The sequence below is a fragment of the Penicillium diatomitis genome (assembly GCF_028827545.1).
Source record: "Penicillium diatomitis strain IBT 30728 chromosome Unknown utg000012l_segment0_segment0, whole genome shotgun sequence".
Taxonomy (NCBI): domain Eukaryota; kingdom Fungi; phylum Ascomycota; class Eurotiomycetes; order Eurotiales; family Aspergillaceae; genus Penicillium; species Penicillium diatomitis.
This window is the reverse complement of record NW_026623184.1, coordinates 668,935-695,495: the sequence shown is the minus strand read 5'-3', so window position 1 is coordinate 695,495 and position 26,561 is coordinate 668,935. Positions and strand designations below refer to the sequence as shown.

Sequence of the window (26,561 nt, the reverse complement as noted above, 5' to 3'; positions counted from 1 at the left end):
GTTCCATCCCTGATGAACTAATCCGAAGCCCTTGCCGACATCCACCTGGAAACCAGAATCCCTCAATATTTCACCAATGCGGTTATTCCGCCACGGTACACACTACCCAGCATCAATCGAGTAGCCCTGGGATCCGGTGGTCTCGCGGGCCAATATAAGGATTAAGTTACCCTGGCGCTGTGACCTTCGATCGAGTATGCGAGATTTTTGCTGAGTGTTTGCGGGAGTTTCATGTAGCTTGCCAGATCTTTCCATGTCTGTGTTCGGTTAGGTAGGAGGCACAAGGGATTAGATAACCTGTTTAGGGGGAAGAGATCACGATTACACGGTACAAGGTTACTATATTTCTGCTTATAAACGCCCTGATGCGCGAGATATACTATGTGCAAGTCACGCAGGACATGCAATTATGATACATACGGAGATCGGTTCCATGTGGAGTTCCAAATGACAGGACAGATGGATAAAAGGTTCACTGTAGTGGCCTCGAGTCAAGAAGGGTTGAATATGTAAATGCGACTCTCCATTTCTCCTGTGAATACAAAGATTGCAGCTATGAGAACATACGTCACATGTAGGCGAGTTACAATAGGGAGTAAAGGGGAAGGACGAGCACGGAAGTAAAGAAGAAGGGATGTAAACAGGGATGTTTTACCATTCGCCAATATCAAAAGCGGGAAACGGGAAAATGAAATCGGGAGAGACGACAAGACGAATCAACAAAAAAAGATTGCGAAAAAGAACTAATGGGGGGGGGGGGGGGGGGAAGAAAAGATTATATATGCAGAGTCGACTAGGCTGACGCGATGCCTAAATATCCCCAGAAAGCAGGAGGTGTAGTCTTCTAAAAGCCGAAGGGGTTGGTGGGCGCTGTTGCAGAAAAGGCAGGTTAGCATCATTGATCCTATTTTTTTGGATGTGTGTTCCAACACCAGTTCTTTCGTTGATGGATACTTACTAGCTTGAGCCAGGTTGGCCCGCATCCCTGTCGGCTGAGCAGCAAGTTTCTTGGGACCTTCGGGCTTGACTCCGAATCGAATCGAAGGAGGAGGTCCCGTCTTCTGGGGCATCAGGGGCGTGGCAGTGGGTTGCGAAGGGATTGGAGGCACGGGAGGGGGATTAGCAACGGAGTAGGTGTTGTTTCCGAAACCGTTGACCCCAGTGGGTTGAGGCTGGAGTGCTGGGGGCAACATGGAGTTGATGCCCGTGGCCATGGGCTGCTGAGGTGGAGCAAACCCACCGAAGCCAGTGGGTTGAGGAGCCATGCCCTGGAAACCCGCCTGGCCATTCGCATATGGAAGTTGATTTTGTTGCTGTTGCTGGATACCAAACTGTGATTGCGGCGTGAACCCGGTTGGTTGGGGCACCATCATTCCGTTTTGATATTGATTGGAACCCATGAACCCAGTGACCTGAGGCTGCATCTGGAGCTGTGGTTGCATGCGTTGCTGGTTCATAGCGTTGGGGTTCTGGCCCGTGGGAAGGCCGCCCAGCTGAGGAACTCCCGTCAATTGGGGCTGCAAAGGAGGAGGACTGAAGGAGGTCTGCTGGGGAGTGAAGTTCTGAGGTGCTGACAAAGGGCGTGGCGGCGGGGGAGGGAGTAGCGTGTTTTGAGCCGTAGTCTGCGGAGCCACTGGACGTTGGCGGGCCTGTGTTTGGAAACCCGTCTGTTGAGGGCTGAACGCTTGAGCCTGAAGCTGCTGCTGTTGCTGCAGTTGCTGCTGCTGTTGATGCTGACCGATTTGAGCGATCTGGTTGAAGAAATTAGGATTCACGCCTGTCTGCTGAGGCTGTTGCACCGGGGGACTTTGTACGGCAGTTTGTTGGGGCTGAAGGGCGGGAATGCTCGAGATAGATGGTGCTGGCTGGGCTGGTGCTGCCTGGGTAGGCTGAAGTGGGGCCTGGAGAATCGATAAATCGGCCATGGCACCGGTGATCTGTTTCTGGATAGCAGGCTGAGCTGGAGGGGGCGAGGCCGAGCTGGGTGGTGGTGGGGTTGCTGCGGCAGACCCCTGAGGCTTCTTGACCTCCCATGCATCGTCCTCGAAGCCACGAGCAATGGGCTTTTCGGGCTGTGCCACTGCCCCTGACGCTTTCGGAGTTGGGGGTGTTGCGGCCCTCTCCTCCGCCTGAGACTTAGAGGTGTCGGCTTGCTCAAATGCCTTGGGGTCGACTACATCACCAGTCTGCACAGCAGGAGCCGGCCTTCCCTTGCGGGTGTTATTACGCAGCATGCCACCCGGTCCGGCAAATAATCCACCTTCCTCGCCGTTATTGCCCATGACCTCCTCACCCCCAAAGCTGACATTGCGCAGCTTGGACTTGGAGCCAGTACGGCCAAGAGTGTTGTCGAGGTGGCGCATCACACGTAGAATATCTCCCTCCTTCAAGCCAAGGGTTCGCAGAGTCTCAGGAGTGATATCGGGCAAGACTGCCTCATCCATAGAGTCCTTGGCAAAGTTCTGCGCGTAGCGTTCACATTGATGTGGGCCAACACCGGCCTTGAGGAAGAAGTCGAACCAGTCATACTCTGGACCACGTACTGAGGCGCCTGCCGGACCGCGCTTAGCCTCCTCGGATGCACGAGCTCGAATACTTGAAAGGGGCTTGTCTTCGTCAAGTGAGACACCAGCAACCTTTTCCACGTACTCGAGATCCTCTACCGACATCTTTGCAACCGGCACAGCGATCTTGATGCCATTGACCTTGTGCAATTGAATCTTGCCGTCCAGAAGACCGATGAACTCTGCCTCCACGGTGAACGCTTTGGTCCGATCTGTCCACTTTCTGACTTTGCTTGGATCCGGCTCTAGAAAGTGCTGTTAGCTTTGTGACATCACCCGGCATCGCCCTATTGAGATTCCACATACTGGATTTGGCCCCTTTACTATCACGCTTGCTGTCCCGTTTGCTTCGCTGTGTAGATGACTCGTTTTGGTTAGCTATCAGCAAAAACAGCTTCGCATAGGAGCTATTGCAACGCCTCACCTCGCTGGTCTCTAGCGAATCGGTTCTAGGTCTGCCCACCGCAGCCTTGGCCAATCGAGCCTCCTCCATACGATTACGCTCCACGGTCGACTTGGCAGAATCAATCGCCGGAGATGGCTGGCTGGGCATAAATCCCGTAATTTCCACGTAGCTGCTGGGAACAACACCTTCCCTTCCGTTCTTGAGGCGTCGTACCATCCACCATTCCTCGGCCTTGCTGTCGTCCAAGATGACGACCTCGTCGCCCACGGCCACCGTTACCTCGTCGTCACCTTGCGCCATGAAATCATACAAGATCTGGCCCTTCTTTTGGCCACCACCACCTTCGCTCGCCGCAATCACCTCTCGGAGCCCTTCGGCACGGTAAGCTCCAGCAATTTCACCCAGAGCAGCGACAATTTCCTGAGCGGTATCCTTGGCTCCCGCATGGAAGTCAATGTTCTTGCTGGGTCGGATCAAGTCGACAAAGACGTGCTTGCCCTCGATCGAATAGTGGGTCAGCTTGTCAGCGGTCCATTCCTGCTGGCGGTCATCACCCTCCGGGGAGATGAAAATGATTCCCGTGGCCATGTTGATGCCCAAGGTGGTCGGCATCTTCTTGCGCTTGCCCATTACTTCCACCATCTCATTGATGTTGTAAATGTGGTAACCAGACGGTGAGCGAGGGTTGATGTCTCCCCCTCGACTATAGGGGGGCGACTCTTTGACGTATGGTCGACTGTGGCCACCCATCGGAGGTTGAGGCGCTTGAGAGTGAGCGGGAGGAGACGCCGGCTCTGAATCATGGTGGGAGAAAGTCGGCGTGGGAACTTCTGAGGGAGGCCGACGGGGAAGCGCGGGGGGCGGTGGAGATTCTTCACGATATTCTTCCTGTTCCGGCGGAGATCGCGATGGTAGTTGCGGCAGTGGAGGCTCATCTCGCGTACTTCCGGATTGAACTGGAGCGCGCGCGTGTTGTTGGTGGATGATATTGGCAATGGCAGCAGCTGCGGGGTTCTGTGTGCTGTCAATGGGAGACGACGAAGGCGATTCATCGTATTCTTCTGCGACCTGCGGCTGCGGAGGCCGTGCGGGCAGGGACGGTGCTGGTGGTTCCTCCTCGGCTGCTGGGGACAGAGGCGCGGCGGAGGCGTCCCCGACGATCTCGATGTAATTAGCCGGCGCAAAGCCGTAATCGGAGTGAACGCCCACTAAAGTCCAATCGGGATCTGACGTGTCGTAGACCAAGATATCCGCATCTTCCGTAAAGGATACCTCTTCGTCCGTTTGTCGCGTGTAATCGAAGAGGGCCTTGGCCTGGTGAATCGGTTGCGCCTGGTGATTACGAGCGGGGTCAGAAGCTGCGAACACGTCCTTTCTTTTTGCGTCTAAAGTTCAATTCACCAGAGGTGGCATCTTGCGCGAATGAAACCAAGTCTCATCCGCCGAGTGCATCCTCGTTCGCACAATAGCTGCGTCGCGACTCACCTCTTCGACGTAGTTGTTCGGGATCAATCCCTCAGGCTCATCTTCGTCATCGCGGTCCGCCTTCTTCTTTGCCTTCCACCAATCGTCATCGGTATTCTTCTCCAACACGCAGAGAAGGTCGCCTTCTTTGATTTCCAATTCACCTTCTCCTTGTGGTTGGTAATCGTACAATGCGGTGTACACCCCGAGGAAACCCATGGCGAGAGCGAAACTCCCACGTGCAGTCTCACCTTCAGGGGAAAAGGTTCCTGAGCGCTCAGCCGGCGATGACCAGAGGTCGAATCAAGAGCTCGCGGCAGAATTGGTCGGAGGAGGGAGACTGACGCCGAGGTGACTTTGCGGAGAAGGGGGCCCCGAGTGAGTGACGCGGGCGGATGTCGGGGGGAAGTTGGAAGTTGGTTCAGTTGCAGTCAGCCTTGGCAACACCTCGGAGGTGGTTATCAAGTGGTGCCTGGCCGAAGGAGGGGCGGTTGACTGGAACGCCGTGTAGAGAAGAGACGTCTCGAATTCTGCTATGGAGAGCCGGACTGGGAGTGTGATTGACTATTGTAATCTCACACAGTGGGAAGATGAAGTGGCTGTGTGGGTTGGGGGGGGGGGGGGGGGGGGGGAATGGGGAAGAGAGAGAGAGAGAGGGAGGTTGTCGTGGCTGGTGATGAAGATGGGACTTGAGATCAGGGACGGAGAGGGACTTTGGGGGGGGGGTCACGGACGGAGGTGGAAAGGGTGTGTGGGTCGAGTTTGAATCAAGCACAAGAAATGCGCAAGTCTTTTCTTCTCGGGGGGGTCGTGCACCCGTCACGTTCCTGACGTAGTGAGAGGAGGAGAGCCCGAGACTCGTAAGCAGCCGTGGAGGGAATTGACTCTGGTCAAGCTGGACTTGGGTTGGTAGCCGCCAACTGGCGACCTTTACCCGTGACAACTGGTCAGTCGCGAGCTCTGTCATTCTGGGGTCTGCACTCTGCACTCTGCACTCTGCACTCTGCACTCTGCACTCTACTTTCTACACTTTTTCTTCACGCTCCACGCTTTAGTAATTTCTCCATACCATCATCTGTTGATCCAACACGTATTCCTTTCCGTAGAAACTGTATCTCGTCTCCATTTGCCGGCCTTAGGCTTCTATGCCCCCACACGGTTCCCGATAGACTGGGGCGTCTGACGTCTTCGGGCAGGAAGCTAAACCGAACTCTCCGAGCTCAGAAAGGTACCCACGAGGCTGTTATTTGGAGGGCTCGGCAGGCTTCCAATTTCAGTAGATACTGATGCCAACCACGCGCGAACGATCACTGTTCTGCGATTCTGAAGATTGCATGGGATCAATTCTGAATGGAAGTAGTGCAGGTGGTGGTTTGTAATGAATCTATGATTCTAGAAAGGTGTTAATGTCTCATGGAGGGAGGTATGTTTGTGTAGATATTGATGGAGCTGGAGGTCCGTATTTACAAGAGACAGCTCTAGTAGGAGTCTGCGTGCCAGAATCGCATCTCATTCCTGGAGCATTACCTATAACTCATCTTTAAAAGTCTCTTCACTGCCCACCTGGTCACTGTCATCTTCTTCTTCTCGCTCTTTCTTCGCGGGCTGTTGTTGTTGTCGTCGTTGTTGTTGCGATTTGCCTTTGGACTTTTGGGAGGCTTTACCCGTGTTTGATGATGCTTGACCGCGTGTGGTCTCAGCACCAAACAATTCGCCATCATCCGCCTGGTCAAGAACGACTGCGTTCTCATTCTCCAGCTCTTTCTCGGCGGCGGCGGCTGCTGCTGCTGCCTCCTCTTCCTCGTCATCATCTTCGTCGTTCGCAATGGCACCCTGGAACTTGAGCATCCCGTTGCTCTCAACCACCTCCAGAGTCCAGTCTTTGCCGTCGGCCAGCTTTTCCAGTCGTTTTTTCATATCCTCGATCGACTCCAGATCGAGATTGTACTTTTTGATGACTTGTTTCGATGGGCGCTGAATTTCTCCATTTTCACGCTTGAGAATCACTTCCACCGTCTCCTCGTCAAAGGAGACCACTCGACCCTTTTCGATCTTCTTGCCTTCCATCCCCACCAGTTGCTGTCCACCAATGACGATGCCCCCGACCGTTTTTACTTCCTCGTGAGCGGCGGCAGCATCGGCCAGTTGGTGGGTGGCATACCAGTCCTTGCCAGCCTCCCAGTCGGGCACTTCTTCGGGGCGGAGGATCTCTCGACACTCGATGTTGTGAACTTCATCCTGCTGTGGTGGGAGGAATGCCACGTCGTCACAGAGTCGCGGCGTATAAATCACCATCAGGTAGGAACACGTCGTCAGCTCCTTGATCCATCCAATCTGGTCCGTGGATTGCGGATGGCAGTGGAATTGGACTTCGATTCGACGGTCCCGACCCGTCAGATCGCATTTGGTCCCGCCTCGCAAATGCTGTACCAAGTACCGAGAGCCGCCCTTGGTGCGCAACTCGGCCACATCCGTAGACGTCTTTTGATCTGCTTTCTCTTGGCTGTTTTTCTCCCGCTTCTCCTTGGCATTGTCATCTTGAAATCGCCCCAGAATGAAAGAGTGGGTACTGGGATCTTCGACAGGAGGATAACTCGGCACACCGCCACCGGCGGGTCGCGCGTGGAATTGCTTGATCTGGTTTCGATAGCAGAACGAGTACGACCACCACCCGGAGAAATAATACATGCATTTACCCTCGAGTTCCTTGAGCAACTCGAGTCCCCGGTCTGTCGCACGAGCCAGTTCATTCATTTCATCGGCCTCTTGCGACGCGCGACTTCCAGTGCTGTTCGTTTCGTCTAGAGTGACGCGAGGGATCTGGCAGAGCAGGCGCCGATGACCCATGACCATCTCCTCGTAGGTATATGTAGGAGGTAGTGGTTCTTCTCCATTGTGTTCGTAAGAGCCATCCGTATGATGATTGCCAGTATAAATTTGAGGCTCGTTGCGCGCAACATTGGATGAGTCTGGAGATTCAGGCGCGACCTTGGTGCGAAGGAGCTCGTGCGCCTGTGCCTCTAGAATGTATTCGTCGGGAAAAAGCAGTTGATACTAATGAAAAAGATGTCAGTGAGTTCAATTTCAAAGTACAAAGAACAGTCAAAGCGCAGGACGCAAAGAACCAAGGTATGCCACAAATCAAAAAAAAAAAAAAAAACGTACCTGCGGATAGGCCAGCAAATCATCATTGATATTAAAGGGCTTCTTGGCGGCACAGGCTGGCGAAATGGAGCTGCCCAGAATGAGCCACGAAGCGAAGGTCCATCGCGACCGACCCATGCTGTCTACGCGCGAGTCGAACCAATGCAGGCGATTATGGTTGCGAAGATGGACAGTATGTATCGATGTTATGGGTCGACAGTAGGTGGGGAATGATGCGATATGTTTCGAATGGGGGTTAGTCAAGCTGTGCTGGGTATGCGTGACTTCTGTATGGACGGTTTCAATCAGGCAATCGAGCAAGCAAGACTCGAGAGCTCTGTTCAGCCGATTTTGACGCTGTTATCGGCGATCTGTGCAGCAAAAGAGACTGGGACGTTCCAATTGATGGAGCAGCTTGCGGAGGCGGGAGTAGTAAATAGCGGGAGTTGCTCCGTGGCCTTATCCGATAGCGATAAGCACGGATGGGCTGGTTTCGCCGGGTGGTCAATGCGTCTCCGGGGGCATGACTATGAGTAGCTATAGAGTCACGGACTATGGAGTATGAGGCCAGATGGAGGAGGATCTTCATCACGTCCATGGAATGAACAGAGACCCCCAAGTGTGTTTATCGAAGCCTCGGATTCCACATAGCTGAAAGATCTTTGATTTTTGCAGAATTGCCCGAACCCAACTGGATTAGAGAGACGAAACAAAAATTTGCTGGCGGGAGACCATTTCCGAACAATATATTTGGCTTCTGGCTACCCCGTGCAGTCTCTGCCTGACGATGGCAACATGTGAAGCTATCGCCTAACCAGCTTGGAAGACGACCAGTCCAGAATCCAGGAACAAATGACCGACGCGTTTACTTGGTATATGTTCTGGGGTATATTTAGGGACTCGATTTCTGTTCAAGCTCGCACTTACACTCGGCTGGGTTTCACATACTTGAAGTAGTAGCGGAGTATGCTTCTCATTAGCTCAGTTTTCCTCTACCACATACCATCAGCAAAGATTCAATGGCTCACTCAGTGTTCCCAGCATAGATTTCTGCACGCGAATTCCACTTCACGCGAAATTTTGGATCGACGGGCTGCAAGGCCACAAGAAGAGCCGCCTAGGTCAGAACCAAGGCCTATAGGCGAAGACCCTGCACGCTTGACCGACAGGGTCAACATCAGGTTGGAAGGATAATATCACGGCCAAATCCATTGTTCGGTCCTCGGTCAAGCAGCTTATTCGGAACACGGCCGGCTTTCTCAGACTTTATGGTATACTCGACGGTTCTCTGTAAAAGGTACATCTAGACGCAGTGTTGACCAAGCATTCTAGTATGAATAATCGTGATACTCTTCAAAAAGAAAAAGTTGGGGGGGATGTAGACGATATCGTCTGGTAAGCACGGTGAAAACGATCAGTTTCCATGTACTACAGATTTCGTAGAAATAGCCGAAATCGTGGTTGACGCAGATGGACCCGGACGGTCTGCTGGGCAAGACGAACACGTGCAACGAGTCACTAGCACCCTCTATTAGATCATTGAGAAAGATTGTGTCCATCTTCAGGCGCATTGTGGGATATCTCGCCCTCGAGCTAGGATGCAGTTCCCCGCCGCTGGCTCAGAGTCAAAGACATAATCTTACTGTGCAGCTGCGACATCTCGATAATCCTCGGTGAATCTGATTTTGAGCGGCAGGAGTGTGTGACAGTCGCTGTTCCAAGCGGTCTGCTGATATGAATCCAGGCTGATATCATGTTACGGTCATTGGGCTTTCGTCTCCCTATTGTATTCTACTTACTCGAGCAATATATAGTAAGATAATCCATTCATAACGAGTCTCTCGGACGGGATTCTCTTGTTATTGTCCGATACTCTTTCCGTCTTACATCTAGATCTGTTCCATCTCTTTCGGCAAAGCCTTCACAGAGTGTATCGAGGAAGACCTCACCAAAGTAGATACCAGGTATTGACCATTTGTGTTGTCTGTGACGGCACGTGGTACTACGAACCATCGAAGGCTGAATGAAGATCCATTTGTTCCTTCGTTTTATCCTTCTCCTTTTGATCTCAGATTCATCTGACTGAAATTAGAAGAGACTGCAACAAAGCGTGTATGGAGCACTTCAGTGCTGACTCGACATTCGTTGCTTCACTCCAAGTTTCCTCAAGATCTAATTTTCAAGGACCAAAGAGCCGAGGATTCGCTAAACACTCATGTTTCTGCCTTTATCGACAGCCTCATCTCGGAGCTCAAACGTGGATTTGCACTTTTTAACATCGTCCACGCATCCCTCTCCTCTTCAGTCTTTACGCCATCTTCCAGCACAAGCTGCAGCACCATTCTGCGGCAATTCTACAACATTCTCTACACCGTCACTCTCATTCAGGACCTGGCAAAACAGCTGAAGCGCAGCCTGAGCCTGAATAGATGTCGCTTCGTGCAAGTCACGATACGATGATCTCTTCCGGAAGGAACTGGCATCAGCCCCTCGACAATTGGAACTCGAGAAGATTCTTGGAGAAAGGCAAGGCTGGCCAGTATTCCATCAATTACGTCTCAATAGGCCTGGAGAAGCATGGAGTAAGCGCGCACGTCAAGTGGCAAATGTCGCACATGCCATAAACGTGTACAATTACTGGAGACTTCAAACGCGGCACGGAGCCACACAGCATGCGTGGGGTCTACTTCGGAGAGCGACATCCCCGGCAGCAGAAGAGATCCTTGAGCGAGTCGAACCCGCGAAGCCGACAAAACGATCAAGGCGGGGCCTGGCGAGGAAGGGGCAGGGACTTACGGAGGAAGATGAGGAAGTCAATCTTATTGACCAGCTTGTTGACCAAACGTACGTTCGTCAAAGACTCGTGCGGATGGATAGGAGACGAGATGATAATCTATCTCTCTGCTCACTTCAGAAACCTGACATCGTCTACTTGGAACGCCAATTGACACAGCTCGATAACAAGGATGTTGGAACACTCATCCGTTTAACCCTAGTCTGGTGGATTCCGCCGTGATTCATTCATGAAACCGTGCATGGACAAGTCGTCGATATATTCAGTCAGTGGATCGGAAGGTGTTGAGATATCCCTTAGCTCATCTCCATCATGGATGTGACCTCATAATCCCCAATGTATTTCGAAATTCGTGTATTGCCGTGACTGAACCCTCATTTCACGTCTTGAGCAAGTACACATATACCGCGATGGAGATACTTAGATGGCCGGGTCATGAGTTTCTTGTATTTTAACTTCGTTGCAGATTTGCAGAGTTGTTCTCTCGCACATGAGAAAGTAGGGTACTCAAGAGCTTTAACTTTCAGGATAGAATCGATGTATCTTCCCCTAACCATATGACATATCAGTGACCTTAAGAGATTCGACCCTCGGCCAAGGACTTTTACCTTACCCAGTGAAGTTTCAGAATCTCCTCACTATCATGCGAGTACGATTCAAATACTGAGTCCCCGGTGATCCATGTGGTCCATCTGAAAAGCAGGTATAGACGACCATCTTTGATCAATCTATCGGTTCCGTATCCGTGAGTAGTCAGTGCCGAAGTTAAACTTCTTCGATTAGGGCTTCCGGTCGGTCGCTGACTGGGTTCTTAGTCAGACCTTCCATCGATCCCGAGTCTCGACGCTCGGACTCCCAGTGCATCATCTTCCGTAATTCCGCATGGCCATGACTTTTGATTGGGTCTGATGAGCTTCTGTATTCCGCCGATACTCTCCCCCCGCATGCGAGAGCACTTTGGCTGACTGATTTCTTGCAAAGCAAAGACCCTGCATTAACGTGTGGTTCGAGATCCATATGCCGAGTGGAAGGAGCCTTGCCCTTGGCTACTGACACTAATACGAGCTCAGGTAGTATTATCAAGTCGTGACTAAGGCTGACAATCCCTCAATCTCCATGGTGTCATGACGTTTTGTCCATCTGTCAATTCACCTCTCCTGGAGTTTCTTCTTCCTTCTTCTTCTGTATACGTGATTGTGTACCTACTACCTACTACCTACTACCTACAGTCGATCAGATCGAAATCTACTCGAACATTCGAGCTCATCCTCTCTGCACATCTCTTTTCACCCTATATCAAGGCGCTGTTCCCTCGCGCCCCCATGAAACCACTTTTTCCAATTCTCATTTGCATCTCGGCAATCCTCCTCGCTTATTACCATCCAAGCAGCTCAACTATACAGACCACCCTCTCCAATCTCTTCGACGACGTTCTCCTCCCGATCCAACAACACCCTCTTCTTCATAAGCTCTTCACCAGAACAAACCTCTCCCAGCCACTCAGTCCCACCAACACCGACACCAACACATCCACCACCAACATGACTGCCCGCCCGATCCGCCAAATCCTCCACGCCATCGAACAGTCCGAAGGCGCCGGCGCGCGCGTCCGCCGCTCCATCGGCACCCCCTCGCTCCGCAACCTCTCCCCTTTCCTCATGCTCGACCACTTCACCATCGGCAAGGGCGCCGGCTTCCCGGACCACCCGCACCGCGGCCAAGAAACCATCACCTACCTGCTCTCCGGCGGCGTCGACCACGAAGATTTCGCCGGCAACCGCGGGACCATCGGCCCGGGGGATCTGCAATTCATGACGGCGGGCCGGGGAATCATGCACGCGGAGATGCCGCACGAGAACGAGGACGGGGCGCCCAACGTCGGCATGCAGTTGTGGGTGGATCTGCCGCGGGCGTTGAAGATGTGCGAGCCGCGGTATCGCGATCTGCGGGCGGAGGAGATCCCCCTCGTGAAGACCGACGAGGGCCGGGTCGAGATCAAAGTGATTTCGGGCCAGTCGCACGGGGTGGACTCGGTGAGGGATTTGGCGTACACGCCTGTCTGGTTGTTGGATGTGACGATTCGGCCGGGCGGGACGGTGAGGCAGATTCTGCCCACGGGGTGGAATGCGTTTGCGTATACGTTGGCGGGGACGACGGTGTTTGGAGGTGGTGAGCAGACCAAGGTGGTGGACGAGTTTTATAATGTGGTTTTTGAGCAGGAGGGGGATCTGGTCGAGGCGTTTGTGCCCGAGGGGGAAGGCGCCGGGAAGGAGGCGAGGTTCTTGTTGGTGGCGGGCCAGCCCTTGGATCAGAAGGTGGTGCAGTATGGGCCGTTTGTGTTGAACAGTCAAGAGGAGGTGTACCAGGCATTGATGGATTATCAGACCGGGTCGAATGGCTTTGAAAAGTCAAGGAATTGGCAGAGTGAGATTGGGAAGCGAATGGCCGCGTGAGGGCAGCGCCCAGCGCACTGAGTGCAGTGGATTTACAAGCAGAGTCCCTTTGGCGTGAGATTTCACGGTGTGAAATAGACCAAATTGCACCGATTTTGAAGCCGCGTGATTTACGCCCAATGTGATCTACAACCAATGATATAGACAGAGATTCGCATTGAACGGACTGGACGAATATACCGAGGTCAGTTTACTCGAGGGACGAGGTCTCATCTCACACACGTACCTATAGACCCGAAAATAAACTACTCCTCGACCCAACTGCCAACCTCCTATCGAATCCACTCACACACGGCCACAATCCAATGACACTCTCCCACTCCATATTTTCATCCAGTTCAAATTCAAAGTCGCCCATACCAACTGGTGTTGAAAGCCTGATATCGTGCAGTGTCCTTTGATCGAGGTATTTCGCCTCAAGCCACTGTCTTTCTTATCTCGCTCTTGCGAGATACCATGTAATTGGACTAATCCTGCAACCTTATGTATCTACTCCCCCCCCCCCCTTCAATATCTCTCACCTCTTCCAATTCAATGAGGTCGCAGCTTGAAACATACACTTCCGGAAAATGGAATCTTGGATCGACGAGCTTTCTACTCCCTCTGACCTGGATTCATTTATACTCGTGCTGACCATCCGACTATCTGAATCGGCCTCGGTCCCTTCTCCAAACTGAATCTCCCCTCATGATATCTCCCCTAGATCTCGAGACCGAGACCGAGTCCGAGAGTCTCATCAGAAGATACTACCCAAAGAGTCTCGTCACACCCGGACTCCCCAGCAGACTACGAACTACATATCCAACGCATTACGCCGGGTTCCGGAATACCGCCCAGGCATTACGACAGAAGCCAGCGGCCAGGCCAGGAAAGTTACGAACAAGATAAGCGAGCCCTGGACGGATCCTGGTACGCTGAAAAAGCTAGTATATTGGGTAATTGGCACATACCATGAAAAGTCAACGGACTCAAGACCACGCTGAAGACTCACGCGCACCGCTGGATACTACCTTCCCTTACCTTATTGAGGTGTTTGGGAGTGGCGCTCTTACAGGGGTACTGTTCGTAGGAGGTCATTTACTAAAGAGATGGGTGATACGTGGATACGGGATACGTGTGTTCTCGACGTCATCGTTCAATTCTAGACGTTTACGTTTACTAGTATAGACTATAGTATCCTCCGGCTACGGGACAGCACTCAGCAGAAGAGCAGAAACACGGATTGAATGTCCGGGAGTAAGTATATTGTCGAATGGGATGGAAGCCATTGAAATCACCTATTGTCTTATCACTTAATATCTACTGTTTATTGTCCGATTATAAGATTTGGCCCCAGTATTATAGCGTCACTTTGCTCCGCAATTATTCAAAGCTCAAATCATAATGAGCAGCACATGGTCGACTCACAGCGTCCACCTGCAGACCTCCGTGTACTCGTCTAGTCTTGCACTTAATCGTGGTCCTGACGGGACTTTTCATCGCCGTCTATACTACAGGGGAGGTCTACTGTCTAGGCTTGGAACCATTTTGTCAAAGCGAGTCGTCATATAACTTCATCTACTGAGGCACCTGAGAATCGTCTTGTGTAGTCCATTCAATTTGGTTATTCATTCACAACTTGCATATTTGCACATCATCACCAGGATGAGAGACCACCCTCTAGAACCGACGGTCCACGGGGCGTAGAAGTGGTAGTGGTAGTGGTAGTCGTAGACCACAAAACCGACACATAAAAAAAATGATGTGTACATCCGCAGAATGCCACAAAGATCAAACTCAACATAACAAATCACTCCCAAGGGGATCTCCAGGAAAACCCCATCCGTCAAATGCACTCCCGGGTGACAATTTGGAGAAATCCAACAATTCTCTCTTCAAACCAACTCCCAAAAACACTAAGATGTATCCACAAAATCATTCCAATCCACCGATGGACTTCATGCCCGACCCTCCTGAAAACTCCGTAAATTGAAAAAGTCCACATTTCATGGCGGTGTCGCATATCACAACAGTCGACAGTCGAGTGTCAACAGTGTCGGTCGCACTGGAAGTAAAAGCCTCCTTTGTTGGCGGATTTTTCCCAGGTCGCGAACATGCCAAGATGAAAATATCCAATCAAAACTCGAACCCAAAAACAAACGGTAGTGAAATCATGTGCGCACAGCAGTCCAGATCAATCCATGAAATCACCACGGAGGATCTTCTCTTGGAAGAAATCCGGCTTGTTCTGCTTGGCTTGCTTGGGCATCTCGCGCACGGGTTGCTCCATGGTGGCAATCGACGCGGCCCGTTGGTGACTGGCCTGGCGACTGACCTGGGGAGGAGACACGGAGGAACCTCCGAGGGAAGGGGCACGTTCTGCTCGGTGTCGAAGTGCTTCGGTCCAATTGAAGCCTTCGCCTGGTCGGCGTAATGAGGTGTTAGATCTCTCTTCCAAAAGGGCAGCGGCAGAATTTGCAGATGCGGGAGATCGGGAGGAGACAGCAGGTGCAGCAGCAGCAATAGGAGTAAGATGGACAGAAGCAGGTGTAGCACCGGAAACCGTGGGAGGAGAGTTCCGCCGGGGCAGAGAGGCGGAAGCCACCGGCACTCCTGCGGTGGATGCAGACCGCCGCACTCCCGCTGTAAAGGAGGAAGAAGAAGACGACGGGGGGAGCAGTAGAGGTTGGGGGAGGGTATCTACCGTTGCCTATACTTCCCGCTCGGGCCTCACGCAGCGCCTGAGCACCAAAGGACAGCCGCCGTGAAAAGGGGGAGCCCGGCGTGACTCCACCGGAAGCAGAGGCCGGCTCTGATTCCTCGGCCACGACATCATCATTGGGGGGGACCGAACTCCACGAGCTGGAGAGACTGCCTCGACGGAAGGATCGACTGCCAAAGGCGGAGGAGGTCTGCGTGGGCGATCCAGACAGTCCGAGGGTGGTGATGGAAAGTCGACGCTGAGGGATGGCCTGCGCGTTGCTGGCTGGGGGTTGGCTCGAGGCGCTGGTGGAAGGCTTGGAGAAGAGGTCGGAGAAGGGAAGACTGGCGAAGGAGCCCCGACGAGGGCGGTTCTCGGACGAGGGGACCGAGATGGGCGAAGTGGAAGAATCGTCCGACATGATGAAGAGGAGTTTAAACAGACCAGGTGATTTGACAGGATGGTAGGATTGGTGATCAGAATACAGTGGGGGAAGAAAAAGTCGAAGAGTTAAAAAGACAGAATGAGAGTAAGAGAGAGAGAGAGGGAGAGAAGAGAAAAAAAGATGCAAGATCTACAGGTTCAATGGTGGAATTGTGAGATTGTTTCAGAGGGAGCAATCGCGCAATTGAGTTCGGACGGACTGGCCGCCCTTATCATGCGATCAACGGCGAATCTGTGTCGATCGGTCGATGGTGGTACGACGCGGGACTGGCGGCGGGTGGAAGAAGAAAGCCAGGGTGTGGCGGAGGTCGAGAAGGAGATGGTGGAATGACGTGGAGGGAGACGATGCAATGAAGGGGGAAGAGATCAAGATAGTGGAGAGGGTGGGGGGGGGGGGGGGGCGGACAATCAGTGGAGGAGAGATTGGGGAATGGAATGGAAGGATCAGAGGTAGTGATGGCGGGAGGAAATCGATGATCGGACAGTGAGTTTCGAGGAAGAGCAGATGGATGAAGAAGAGGAGAGTGGGCGGAGGAGGAGGAGGAAGAAGAAGAAGGAGAAGAAGAAGAAGCGAAAGGAAGAAAGTTGTAGCGTGGGAGAGGAAGAAGAAAAGAAAAGGTCCGAACGGTTCAGGGAAGCGAGCCCGGGGGAGAGAGGATGGAGGGATGAGGAGAGGGGGTCGATCCTTGGAAGTGCCAGTACGAGCGCAGTCTGGGGAAGGCGGCAGGGTGTAGTAGTGTAGTACTCTGGTCCTCATGTACAGTGTGAGTGTGGAGTAAAGTGTCTTTCTTCGTCGTCCAACTCTGCTGGATTTTCGGTGTGGTAAGAGGGCGAGAGATGGTGTGTCACCGATAAGCGTCGTCGGTCTTGCGACCAAAGGGCGGGATTGGACGGCGGAGAGGGCCACTCCTGCAGCTACCCAGCGACGTTGCGTGTGTCCGATGCAAACGATCTGAGCAAAAGATGCGCGGTGCAGAGAAATGGCGTATCGATGCGGAGAGCAAAGAGGCAGAGGATGCAGACTTGGGGATCCACAGGCCGATCCAACGGCGGGGCCTGTCCAAGAGGGAAAGATCAGCTGATCGTCTCTCGGATTTTGGGTCTCGATGAGCACAGAATCGACAGTGGATCGACCAGAAAGGTTCCAACCTCAATGACGAGATGCTACCGAGGAGAGCAGGATGGGCGGTCGGAGGGGGGGGGAAGAGTTCTTCGAATCAGACACGAAAGACGACAGCAGGGCCAGACTGGGAACGAAAGAGGTGATCAGGATACAACCGAGTCAATAGTAACTCAGTAGGACATAAGGACTCACTTTGTAACTGAGGAAGCTTGGACCCCCGAATCCGGGGTAGCGTCGAGGCTGCATCACCGAAAGTCCCAAAGTGGTTTAGTGGGGGACCCACGGACCGTCTCCGGCGCATCACCCAAAGATGGGGTCAAGTTCTCCATCCGGTAGGCCTTTTGCAGCTGGGACTGAGAGTAGTAGAGTATAGACTAGAGTAGACTAGAGTATAGACTAGAGTAGACTAGAGTATAAACTAGAGTAGACTAGAGTATAAACTAATGTCTGCTCAACACAAAGATACTATTAATACTGACTACTGACTACTGACACGACTGTAGAGTGTAGACCACTAGACCTACAGACTACAGTATGAGTGTCGCCCGCTCTCCTGGTCTCTCCTCCTCCCATACTTCTCCTTTTCTCTCCACCAACTGCGGTACCAAATCTTATTTCTCACCCTCTTACCCTCTTACCCTCTTACCCTCTTACCCTCTTACCCTGTAGACTCAGTTTCCCCGCAAATCATCCACATCTCGACCACTCCAACAGCACCCAATCCCCAAACCCGAGCAATGACATTCTCATCCTCATCCGCACACCAGTCAGACTCATGCGCATGTGTTCCATGATCCCTTCTGCTCTTGGCTTCCATTCAGCTTTCCTCCTCCACGCCCCCTTGATCACCGATCACCGCTCACCTATACTCAATCCTCAATCCTCAGGTAACCTTCACACTAACCTCTAATCACCCCACAAAACACGGCAAAGTCTGGACATACCTCTTCCTTCCCCATCACCACCACTCCAATCAACAAATCGTACAAGTGTCAAGCACTGCGAGACCCCCCCCCTTCCCCTTCCCCTCAGGCACGGGATCCTGGACAAAAGTACTGTCCCACCCTCTTCGACTGGACTTACACCCCGGAAGCTGAGCACTCACCCGCCAATCTCAAAGTCAAGTTGACCAGACTGGAGAAGACTCCCTCTGTAGACTTGGGAGTTTACTCGTCACTAGTTGAGCCTGGGGCAAGTTGGTCTCGTATCTTACTAGACGGCCAGAACAAAAAATCACGAACCAGATGCATGCCCAGACCCACCGACGTCTCTAGGAAGTTACTTCCAGTAGGACTTGGGTATCCACGACCCCATCTATCCTCAGCAGATCAAAGCCAAAGTCAACCGCCAAGCGGGGGAAAACAGCGCACTTGGCTAGATCCGGAGCGAAGAGGGCCAACGAGAGTAGGTAGATCATTGCGGGGAAAAGGATGGAACTGGAGGATCATGACATAACTGTAAACTTAATTGACCAGTACAGGACAGGATAGCACGGGAATAGTGATTGTCAATGATCTCTCTTCACCTTGCGTCCTTGATGCAACGAATCAGAGAGATACATGGTATACTGCGTCTGGTCTTTTGCACCAAGTCTGGCGATCTAGGTACTGGGTTTAATGTACGAACCCAAGATGGGAAGACAAACTTCTGGACCGGAGCTGTCTTTGTCTCCATGCCCCCATGAAGATTCGAGGGCGAGGTAGAAGCTTAGAACTACTCGTATACGGTACATTTGTACAGTCGTTCGTACGCCATTACCCACAAAACAAGAATTCTCTGCCAAATGCGTACCATGAATGGTCCCGTCTCCAGAGTCCAGCTACAGCGGACAGATAAACCAAAACGACCTATAGAATCAACCCCCGGATCCATCTGTCATCTGTCACCATGAACCAGTCCAAAGAAGCACCCCTTCTGGTGGCGTAAACTCAACCCCAAGAAAGCCCTCCCCACCAGAGAGATGGAACCAAAACGTCCCAAAGATAATGTAAACTCAAGACCTTGTCGAGAAGAGAGAAGAGAGAAAGAAAAAAAAAAGACCCATCTAGACAAGACGTCAAAAAAAAAAAAAAAAAAGAGATTGTCCAGTGTCCACTCGTCCCACCTTTTCCCTTCCCCCGAATCAAATCGTCCACTCGCGTCGCCAACCTTGGAAATGACGAAGCACACTCGACGCAAAAGGCCAAACTCAAACCTAGATAGATCGTCCTGGACCAATCGGCGGGTCCAGACAATGACCTACCGACTGTCTGATCTCTTATCGGGTTGAAAGAAGTCCGTCAAGGTTTGCACGGGACAGAGTCGAGGTATACAAGGGTTGAGCTGAAAATCCGGGGTCGTCTAGATTTCCATGGTTGCGTAGACTGTCAAGAGCCAAGAGTGAGACGCGAACTAATGACATGATGAGTCAGGTAAGATCCAAGAGGCTAGAGGTGGCAGAGAGATGACGAGTACTAGGGACTCGTAGAAGGGGATGCTGCGTGTGTGGTTAAGAGCCGGTGCGTACTCTGGTATACCTCATTGGGTGTGCCACCGGCACTGCAGGAACTGTCCATCGTGACGTGTGTTGAGCGTTGACGACTATGAGGAGAGACAACGGTGCAGTCTTGTCTTTCCATCTGCAGCCCGGAAGACACGGATGTGAAAGGTCGACGGGAGGGCGGGCCGTGTGGAGAGGCAGAGAGCACGAGGACCATAGTCGAGTCTCTTGGAAGGAGAGAAAACCCTAAAGGGCTCAAGGGAAGCGGATAGCGTTCAACCTTGGGGGAATTGTTATGAAATTGGAATCTACTGCAGATTGTATATAGTGTATATTACAGAGGGAACAGTAACAGCGTCCCATCTAGAGATAATCCACTGGACAGTTCACGTTGCTAATCGAAAGTTTAAAAGAGCCAAGACATTCCTTCAAAAGTAAGATCAACTAGTAGTCTACCAACTAATCACCACCTACCCAAGTTAAGTTACCCACTGCAACGGAGTCACAACCCCGAAAGACAACCACTTTGAGCTCCCCGCTCGCATCAAACAAATCGTGCAGATATCCCCACTCCAAGTAAGTACTGGTCACTGGGTCATGGGCACTGGACCCGGTAAGATCCTGACTTTTGCATTCTCGACTCTCGACACGTGATTGGAAAAGTCACCCAAATCAGTAATTCCAGGAATTGCGGGGGAGGCGGAAGGTTCCTCCAACCCATCATCCGGCGTCAGCCGGATACTACCTACCTTCCTGTACCTCTACGAGTTACCTAGTAGTATACTAACGATAGGTACTGTTGCGATAAGGAAGAGCCGAGACCACTTCATCCCTGCCATGTACGGTATGAGTGCAATTCTGCACTGCACCACCCCTATAAGATATCCCTCCTCGTCAACGACTCAATCCCAGAACTATACACGGCCTCGAGCTCGAGCGTCGTCGTCTGAGACGCGAATATCAGTGAAGAAAGGTGGTGAACCTAGTCCTACCGAACCCAGTCCTACCTAATCTACTAGGTTATCAAAGTAGTCACATACTAAGCTCTGATACTCAAGTCACAAGTACTACTAGTGGTATGCACCGAGACTCATGTCACGGGATTTGACGTTAAATAAATTGATTAAGGTAGGTAGTAGGTGTATCGTACATAAAAGACAGAAAAAAACGTAATTGAACCAGCATCCGTCGAGACAAAAGACATTGCCTTATCTGAAGGTTCTTCCCGTACTAAATCGCGGAAGATCAGTTGGACGACATGTACTATGCAAGGTTTGTGTATGTATAAGTGACAAAACAACTCGGCAAAAAAAAAACCCCTCCCGCTCAGATATCGTGTATGAAGATGCTTGGGGAAGTACATAGTGGGCCTAAAGAAAAAACAGGCCATGGAGGAGAGGAAAAACGATTGGGAGAAAATGCGAAGAGAAGCTCAAAAATAAAATGGACATACATCGTGTATTGCTCGTTTCCCATTAAGATTTTAGTTGTGCATGTGAATAACATTATCAAGGGCCGCCTTTTCCAAGCCGCTTCCACCTCCTCAGAGCAGTCGCAGCAGGTCCCATATTCCCATCTCCCGATTACGATGGGATATATGGAAATGAGAGCCGACGGCAAAGTCCTTGTTCGTATTCCATATCGACTTGTCCCGGTACATTCCTGCGTCCGTGAACTGAACGTGACACTTTCTCCTGCCCCACCACCGCCGAATAGACTAGGACATGGATCTCAAAGCAAGCCCGCGGCCCCAAGAACAATTTGAGGATGAGCAAAGGCAAGAGATCAATCATCAATCTCTAGTTGCTTCAGACAACTCGCGACTCGCCATCCAGGTCAATTCCTCGAGATCAAATCACTCGGGCATGTCTTTGGAATCATACCATCCCGGTAATCATTGATGTCAAGAGTCGACCTGGCAGTAGCGTATGCAATAATCAGACCCAGATCGCATGTCCAATGATATCCAGTGCGAGTCATTGCAAAACTCCGCTGGCTATCAACCCACCGCAGATACTCACGGCCTCAAATCCGGTGGAGAGGAATCAGAGAACGGCAAGAGCAAAGAAAGCATGAAACACATCGTATATCGTGTTCAACTCCCCGTCGTTCTTCCCCCTCTTGAGTGTCACTTTCAGACCAAAGATGCAGTTCGAATGCACATGCTCTTTCCAGAACAAGTAGCGTGAGATTCACGCTCAACACGAATGGAAAAGCGAGATCAGTTTGCGACCAACAGTCGGTTCAATTTCCGTTCCGTCGCGCGCGATTTTGACTTCACGGTTGGCGTTCCACGGGTTTCGCAACCCTCGTGTACGATGGAATGGTACTCGGTCAGTCGACAGCCATTGAATCCGGAATGGCTTGCCAAATGTTTGAATTTCTTCTTCGTCTCCAGTCATCCCCCCCGTTGCGGCCTCGTTTGTGGAAACGGGGGCGGGTTGAGGAGGAGGAAGTGAAGGAGAGGGAGGAGGAGGAGGAGTGTCGAGGCCGGCTCCACGGCCCTCGACCCTGTTGTCGTCGCTGGGCCCAGCGTCGTGTTCATCTTCGGACGATTCAACCTCCCAGAAGATTGTACCGCGAGCGGAATCGTTAATAATTCGACCTTTCGGTGCGCTCGGCGTCGCAGCGGTGACGATTACTTCGAATTCGTCGGCCATTCCGAGTTGCGGCTCTGGACGTGGTGGCATCTCCATTGTAAGATCCTCGTCGTCGTTGATGGGCGATTTCATTCGTGCATAGCCGAAGTATTCGCCAGACTTGTTGGCCGAAAATACAAGATAGACATTATCCGTGTTCTGGGAGTGGGAGAGGGAGAAGTCAGTCAAGCTTGCATTTTCGGCTAAAATGCTAGAAAGGAGAGAATTGATCAAAAGCTAGCAGACTCGGACATCAGTATCACTTACTGCAAATGCGTGGTTCAAAGTCACCTCGTTGTGCGTCTGCGTCGCCCAAATCCCACTGTGTTTGCTCAACTCAAGGTCTTCCACTGTCAAGCTTTTGACAATAAAGTACCGTTCGGGCATGCGTGGTGGCTCCCCTCCCCGTTGAGGTCCAGAGTTTGAAGGGTTAGGCAACGGTCCCGTCTCGACGCCGGCGAAGGAACCAGCGAGGTCCCCAGGATGAGAATGAGAGACCCCACCACTTGATCCCATTCCCATACCCACTGCACCGCTACCCAGCCCCGATCCTGGCGCGGTAAAGCCCTTGCGGAGTCGACACACTAGCCGTACGCCTTGAAATCGGGAGTCGTGGAAGCGAGCCAGCGCCGCCGCACATGCGGCAGCGGATTTATAGTTCACGAACGCACAATTGCTCTTCGAGATCAAGAACACACTTTCAATGCTGTCGACCGCATCCTGTGAAAAGTGATCCTTCAGGTCGACCACGCTGGCCCCGGGTGGCAGATTGCCTACCCAAAGAGCATGACCGGACTGTTTTGGTTTTCGAGGGGGTCCGCGAGGAGTTCCGGGTGGTGGGATAAGCGGTTGATATGCGTGTTGAGGATCTGCATATTGGTCAGCTTGAATTATCCAAAAAGTGGATTCGTGATGGAGACGGCTGTCTGCGCAAACGTTCTGGACAGACAAAGACCCAAAACGTACCGGAAGTGGTAGATACAGGTTGGCTTGGTCGTTTCGTATTCGAGCCATCCACAATCGTCTTGGTCACATCGTAATCGCCCTTTGCGCCTCGCTTGTCGGTATCCGTTCTTGTAGTCCCGGTCGTGACGCCTGGTGCGGGTACTGCTTGCGAGAAACTTGCCTGTCTAGACGGTATCCCTGGATTGCACAATTGGGCCGATTCAGACTGTGATCCATGTCGAGAGAAGGGTATGTAGCCGGCAGGATGGTAGTATCCAGCCCCGAAGGGAGACACTTGTCCCGGCGCTAGCTGCATTGTCGGACTCAATACGTACTGCGGGTAATGGCCCGTGGCGTGTTGCGTGGGCGGGGGTTGAGGCATGGGATAAGGTATGTAAGCTGGAGGGTATGGTGCAGCAAATGGCATGTTCCCTCCAGTGTTCTGACCAGGGTAGTGGCTCATAGATTGCATCGGGTAGGGGAGCACATGAGGATGGGTCGTAGGATATTGGTGCATTAGGTGTTGCACCTCGAACGGGGAGGATGGCGACTGATGAGTCGGAAGTGAATAAGCCATGTGGCTCATATTCAATGGAGACGGCGGTCCATAACGGGCTTGGTTTGGGTTCGGGAAGGTTGACGACGAAGTCGAAGAGTGTCGTGAGTAACCTGGTCGAGAGGGGGCCCCGCGTCCACTTGACGTCCCTACACAATCATGTCCAAGACGTTAATGAAGATGTTGCAGTGGGTCGAGGCCAGGGGGTTTTGCCCGCAAAAGCAAAAGAAGAACGGAGCTTTTGTAGGATCTGGAGTACTTGAGATCCAACACTTACCGGGTGTCGGATTGGTTTGCGACGCATCCAGACGTGATTCTGGAGGCAATGCCTCACCTGACCCCGGGACCGTGTTGGTCTTGTCCGGAGATGCATTGCACATGGAGGCTGATGTTGTGAACAATACGCCGTCAAGTTATACACGTCGACAACGAATCAAGTTTCTTGTCACGAGTGAGCTTGACGAGTCCACGGCAAAGTCGATCCAGATGATATACGAACTAACCTTGCACGCGGAACCCGAAAGAGCCCCAAGCTGCTTCGGGCCTCTTCAGACCTTCCACGTAGGCAAAGGACCCCCCAAAGTAGAATTGTTTCAATTCCCAGATCGCAAGATGCCTGACCAGAATGTCTTTATCACCAATGCAGAAAGAGGGAGAACACTTCCAAATACTGGTGTCAGCCCTATCTTGTCTGCAGAAAATGTAACAACGCGATGGAAAAGACGACAAGATACATCAATCATGACTTGCGACTAGAGGCAAAGGAGGTGAATCAGGGTGTCATTCATGCTGGGGATGGGGCGGTATGAGTGACGCCGACAAGATGTTCACAAGCAGGTGCTGGACTCCGCGAGTATGATAGCCACCTAGAAGCGGTTGTGGAAAATCGGTTTCGAGGGCCGGGGTATAGAATCCTCAAGCCGAGGAGGAGGCTGAGAAGATGATGACCATCGCACATAAGAGGAGCTTGGTGGTCATATCTTGATGTGCTCCACCAGATAGGTTCCGGCAACCTCACCAGGGGATGAGAGGGAAGGACGGTGAAGCTCAAGGGATGCCAAGAGGAAGAAAAGGGAACGGGTTGGTGAAGTTGAATTGGAGGGACTGATTTCCATCACCGTGCGCAGTGTCAGAGCTCACATTCAAAGGAAGAGACAAAGACATTGAAGTGTCATCTGGCCCCTTCAAGTCATGTGAGATGTCGGATCACGTTGGTTCGGTTTCAAGGGTGCGAGGAGAATAGGGTTTGAAACTCGAGAGAGCTTCAGGGCAACCTCAAAACCTGACAAGTAATGGGAGAAGGATGTAGAGGAGAGGAACAGAATGAAAGTGTCAAGGTGCAAATGTCACAGTCGTCTCACAATGAGGGCGTTGCAACCGATCTCTCTTGTATGTATGTTTGTTTTTTTTTTCTTTTCGTGAACTGTGTTCAAACCAAAGAATACTTCCGTCCGATAAGGGGCAGCAGGGCTAACAAGAGGTACTTTCTTGTCGAAAGGAGTGGGCAGAGGGTCTCAGGGTACACCAACCATCTCTCACTGGTGTTTAAGGCAGCGACTTCGCCAAGAGGGTTGGTCCACCGCAATCGGGACGGACGCTTAGCCCTCGTAGGGCATTGATAGTGCGCACACAACGAAGAACAGAGCACGAGACGGGAGCAGAGGATGGAACCAACCGATGCGATAGATGCAGACAACACAAAGTGATACAGCACAATCAACACTCAACCAACACGAATACAACACGAATACAACATGCAACCCGAGGGCGAGGGAATCGCGGCGTGTATGGGACAAGAAACAGCAGTGGGAGCTTACCTCGCTAACGCTAGACTAGCGGGACAACCGCAGAGAAGACACACACGAACCGAGTCCGCTGAAGAACGGGCAAGGACTCTCTAGTGCGAGAAGATCGGTGTCTGAGTCGGCGAAGCCCGAGCACGACAAAGAGATATAGAGGTCTCGGTCCAGTTCAATCTGTCACGGGAGGGAAAAGAGGTCCGCGGGGAGGTGAGAGGCAACGCTAAACTATTTGGAGTATTTTTGGAGATGAAACGGGGGAATCGGGGGGGGGGGGGGGGGGGGGGGGGGAAGCAGCAGAAGGATGGATACCCAAAGGGGACAATAAAGGGCCAGCGAGGCCAAGTGATAGGCCGATCAAGGGCCAGGCTAGTGGGAAGGACGAGCCAGGTGCACCGCAGGAGACCCGAACCGAGGGAACGGGTGTGGCTCAACAAGAATGGGGAGGTCAATCGAGTCATCCGAGAGACGCAGAGACTCGGAGACTCAACTGTCGCATGCACGTACCGTGCGGAACGAGGCGAGAGGGGCGGGTTGAGAGGACAAGGTGGATGCGGTACAGGACGAAGGCAACAGTGAAGAAGACGAAGCAGAAAAAGAAGCACGATGGACCCACGAGGGTGCTTGGTCCAAATGGAGCCAAAGGGGGGCACAGCACGGGACCCAACGCAAGTGCACAGGTACCTGCTGTACCGGCTGTACCTGTCGCCTGTTCGAGAGCTGCTGCGGCTTTTTGCAGATGGCGAAGGTGGAGAGCTTGGATGGAGACCACCGAGACGGGGGGATAACCACGAGCTGCCCACAAGATGACGAGGAATGGAGAAATCAAAAAGAGCCAAGAGCTACGAGCAAAATGAAGAAAAGTTCCAGAAGAGGAAGATCAGAGATAGAACAGCTTGACGGCGGGCGAGGGAAACGAGACGACATGGAATTGAAACATGCCAAACCAGATCAAAGAAGAATAAATGAAGAAAATACAAGGGAGAGGAACCATTTACCAATCACTAGAGTATGGGCCGGGATGAACCAAATTGAAAAAAAAAAAAAAACGTTATAAAAAAGTAACGAAAG

The 26,561-nt window shown here is 52.1% G+C and overlaps 6 protein-coding genes across 6 annotated transcripts; 1 reads left to right on the top strand and 5 right to left on the bottom strand.

The window, feature by feature from the left end:
- Window positions 1-844: 844 nt before the first annotated feature.
- N7539_008149 (cytoskeletal protein-binding protein SLA1) lies at window positions 845-4,653 on the bottom strand (the record flags this gene model as incomplete). Its single annotated transcript, XM_056937749.1, has 4 exons — window positions 845-870; window positions 959-2,807; window positions 2,989-4,302; window positions 4,456-4,653. The coding sequence occupies 4 exons, from the start codon at window positions 4,651-4,653 to the stop codon at window positions 845-847; spliced, it is 3,387 nt and encodes a 1,128-aa protein (XP_056786841.1).
- Window positions 4,654-5,961: 1,308 nt separating this feature from the next.
- Window positions 5,962-7,716, bottom strand: N7539_008148 (PRKCSH domain-containing protein; the record flags this gene model as incomplete). The annotated part of the gene is made up of 2 exons (XM_056937748.1): window positions 5,962-7,488; window positions 7,600-7,716. 2 exons carry the CDS (start codon window positions 7,714-7,716, stop codon window positions 5,962-5,964), a joined length of 1,644 nt encoding a protein of 547 aa, XP_056786840.1.
- A 4,197-nt stretch (window positions 7,717-11,913) lies between these two features.
- Window positions 11,914-12,825, top strand: N7539_008147 (pirin family protein; the record flags this gene model as incomplete). The annotated part of the gene is made up of 1 exon (XM_056937747.1): window positions 11,914-12,825. The coding sequence occupies one exon, from the start codon at window positions 11,914-11,916 to the stop codon at window positions 12,823-12,825; it is 912 nt and encodes a 303-aa protein (XP_056786839.1).
- Window positions 12,826-14,998: 2,173 nt separating this feature from the next.
- On the bottom strand, window positions 14,999-15,926 carry N7539_008146 (uncharacterized protein; the record flags this gene model as incomplete). Its single annotated transcript, XM_056937746.1, has 2 exons — window positions 14,999-15,225; window positions 15,368-15,926. 2 exons carry the CDS (start codon window positions 15,924-15,926, stop codon window positions 14,999-15,001), a joined length of 786 nt encoding a protein of 261 aa, XP_056786838.1.
- Window positions 15,927-16,169: 243 nt separating this feature from the next.
- Window positions 16,170-16,706, bottom strand: N7539_008145 (uncharacterized protein; the record flags this gene model as incomplete). The annotated part of the gene is made up of 1 exon (XM_056937745.1): window positions 16,170-16,706. The coding sequence occupies one exon, from the start codon at window positions 16,704-16,706 to the stop codon at window positions 16,170-16,172; it is 537 nt and encodes a 178-aa protein (XP_056786837.1).
- Window positions 16,707-21,749: 5,043 nt separating this feature from the next.
- On the bottom strand, window positions 21,750-24,071 carry N7539_008144 (putative YT521-B-like splicing factor; the record flags this gene model as incomplete). The annotated part of the gene is made up of 4 exons (XM_056937744.1): window positions 21,750-22,349; window positions 22,458-23,059; window positions 23,157-23,840; window positions 23,969-24,071. 4 exons carry the CDS (start codon window positions 24,069-24,071, stop codon window positions 21,750-21,752), a joined length of 1,989 nt encoding a protein of 662 aa, XP_056786836.1.
- Between the last annotated feature and the right edge of the window lie 2,490 nt (window positions 24,072-26,561).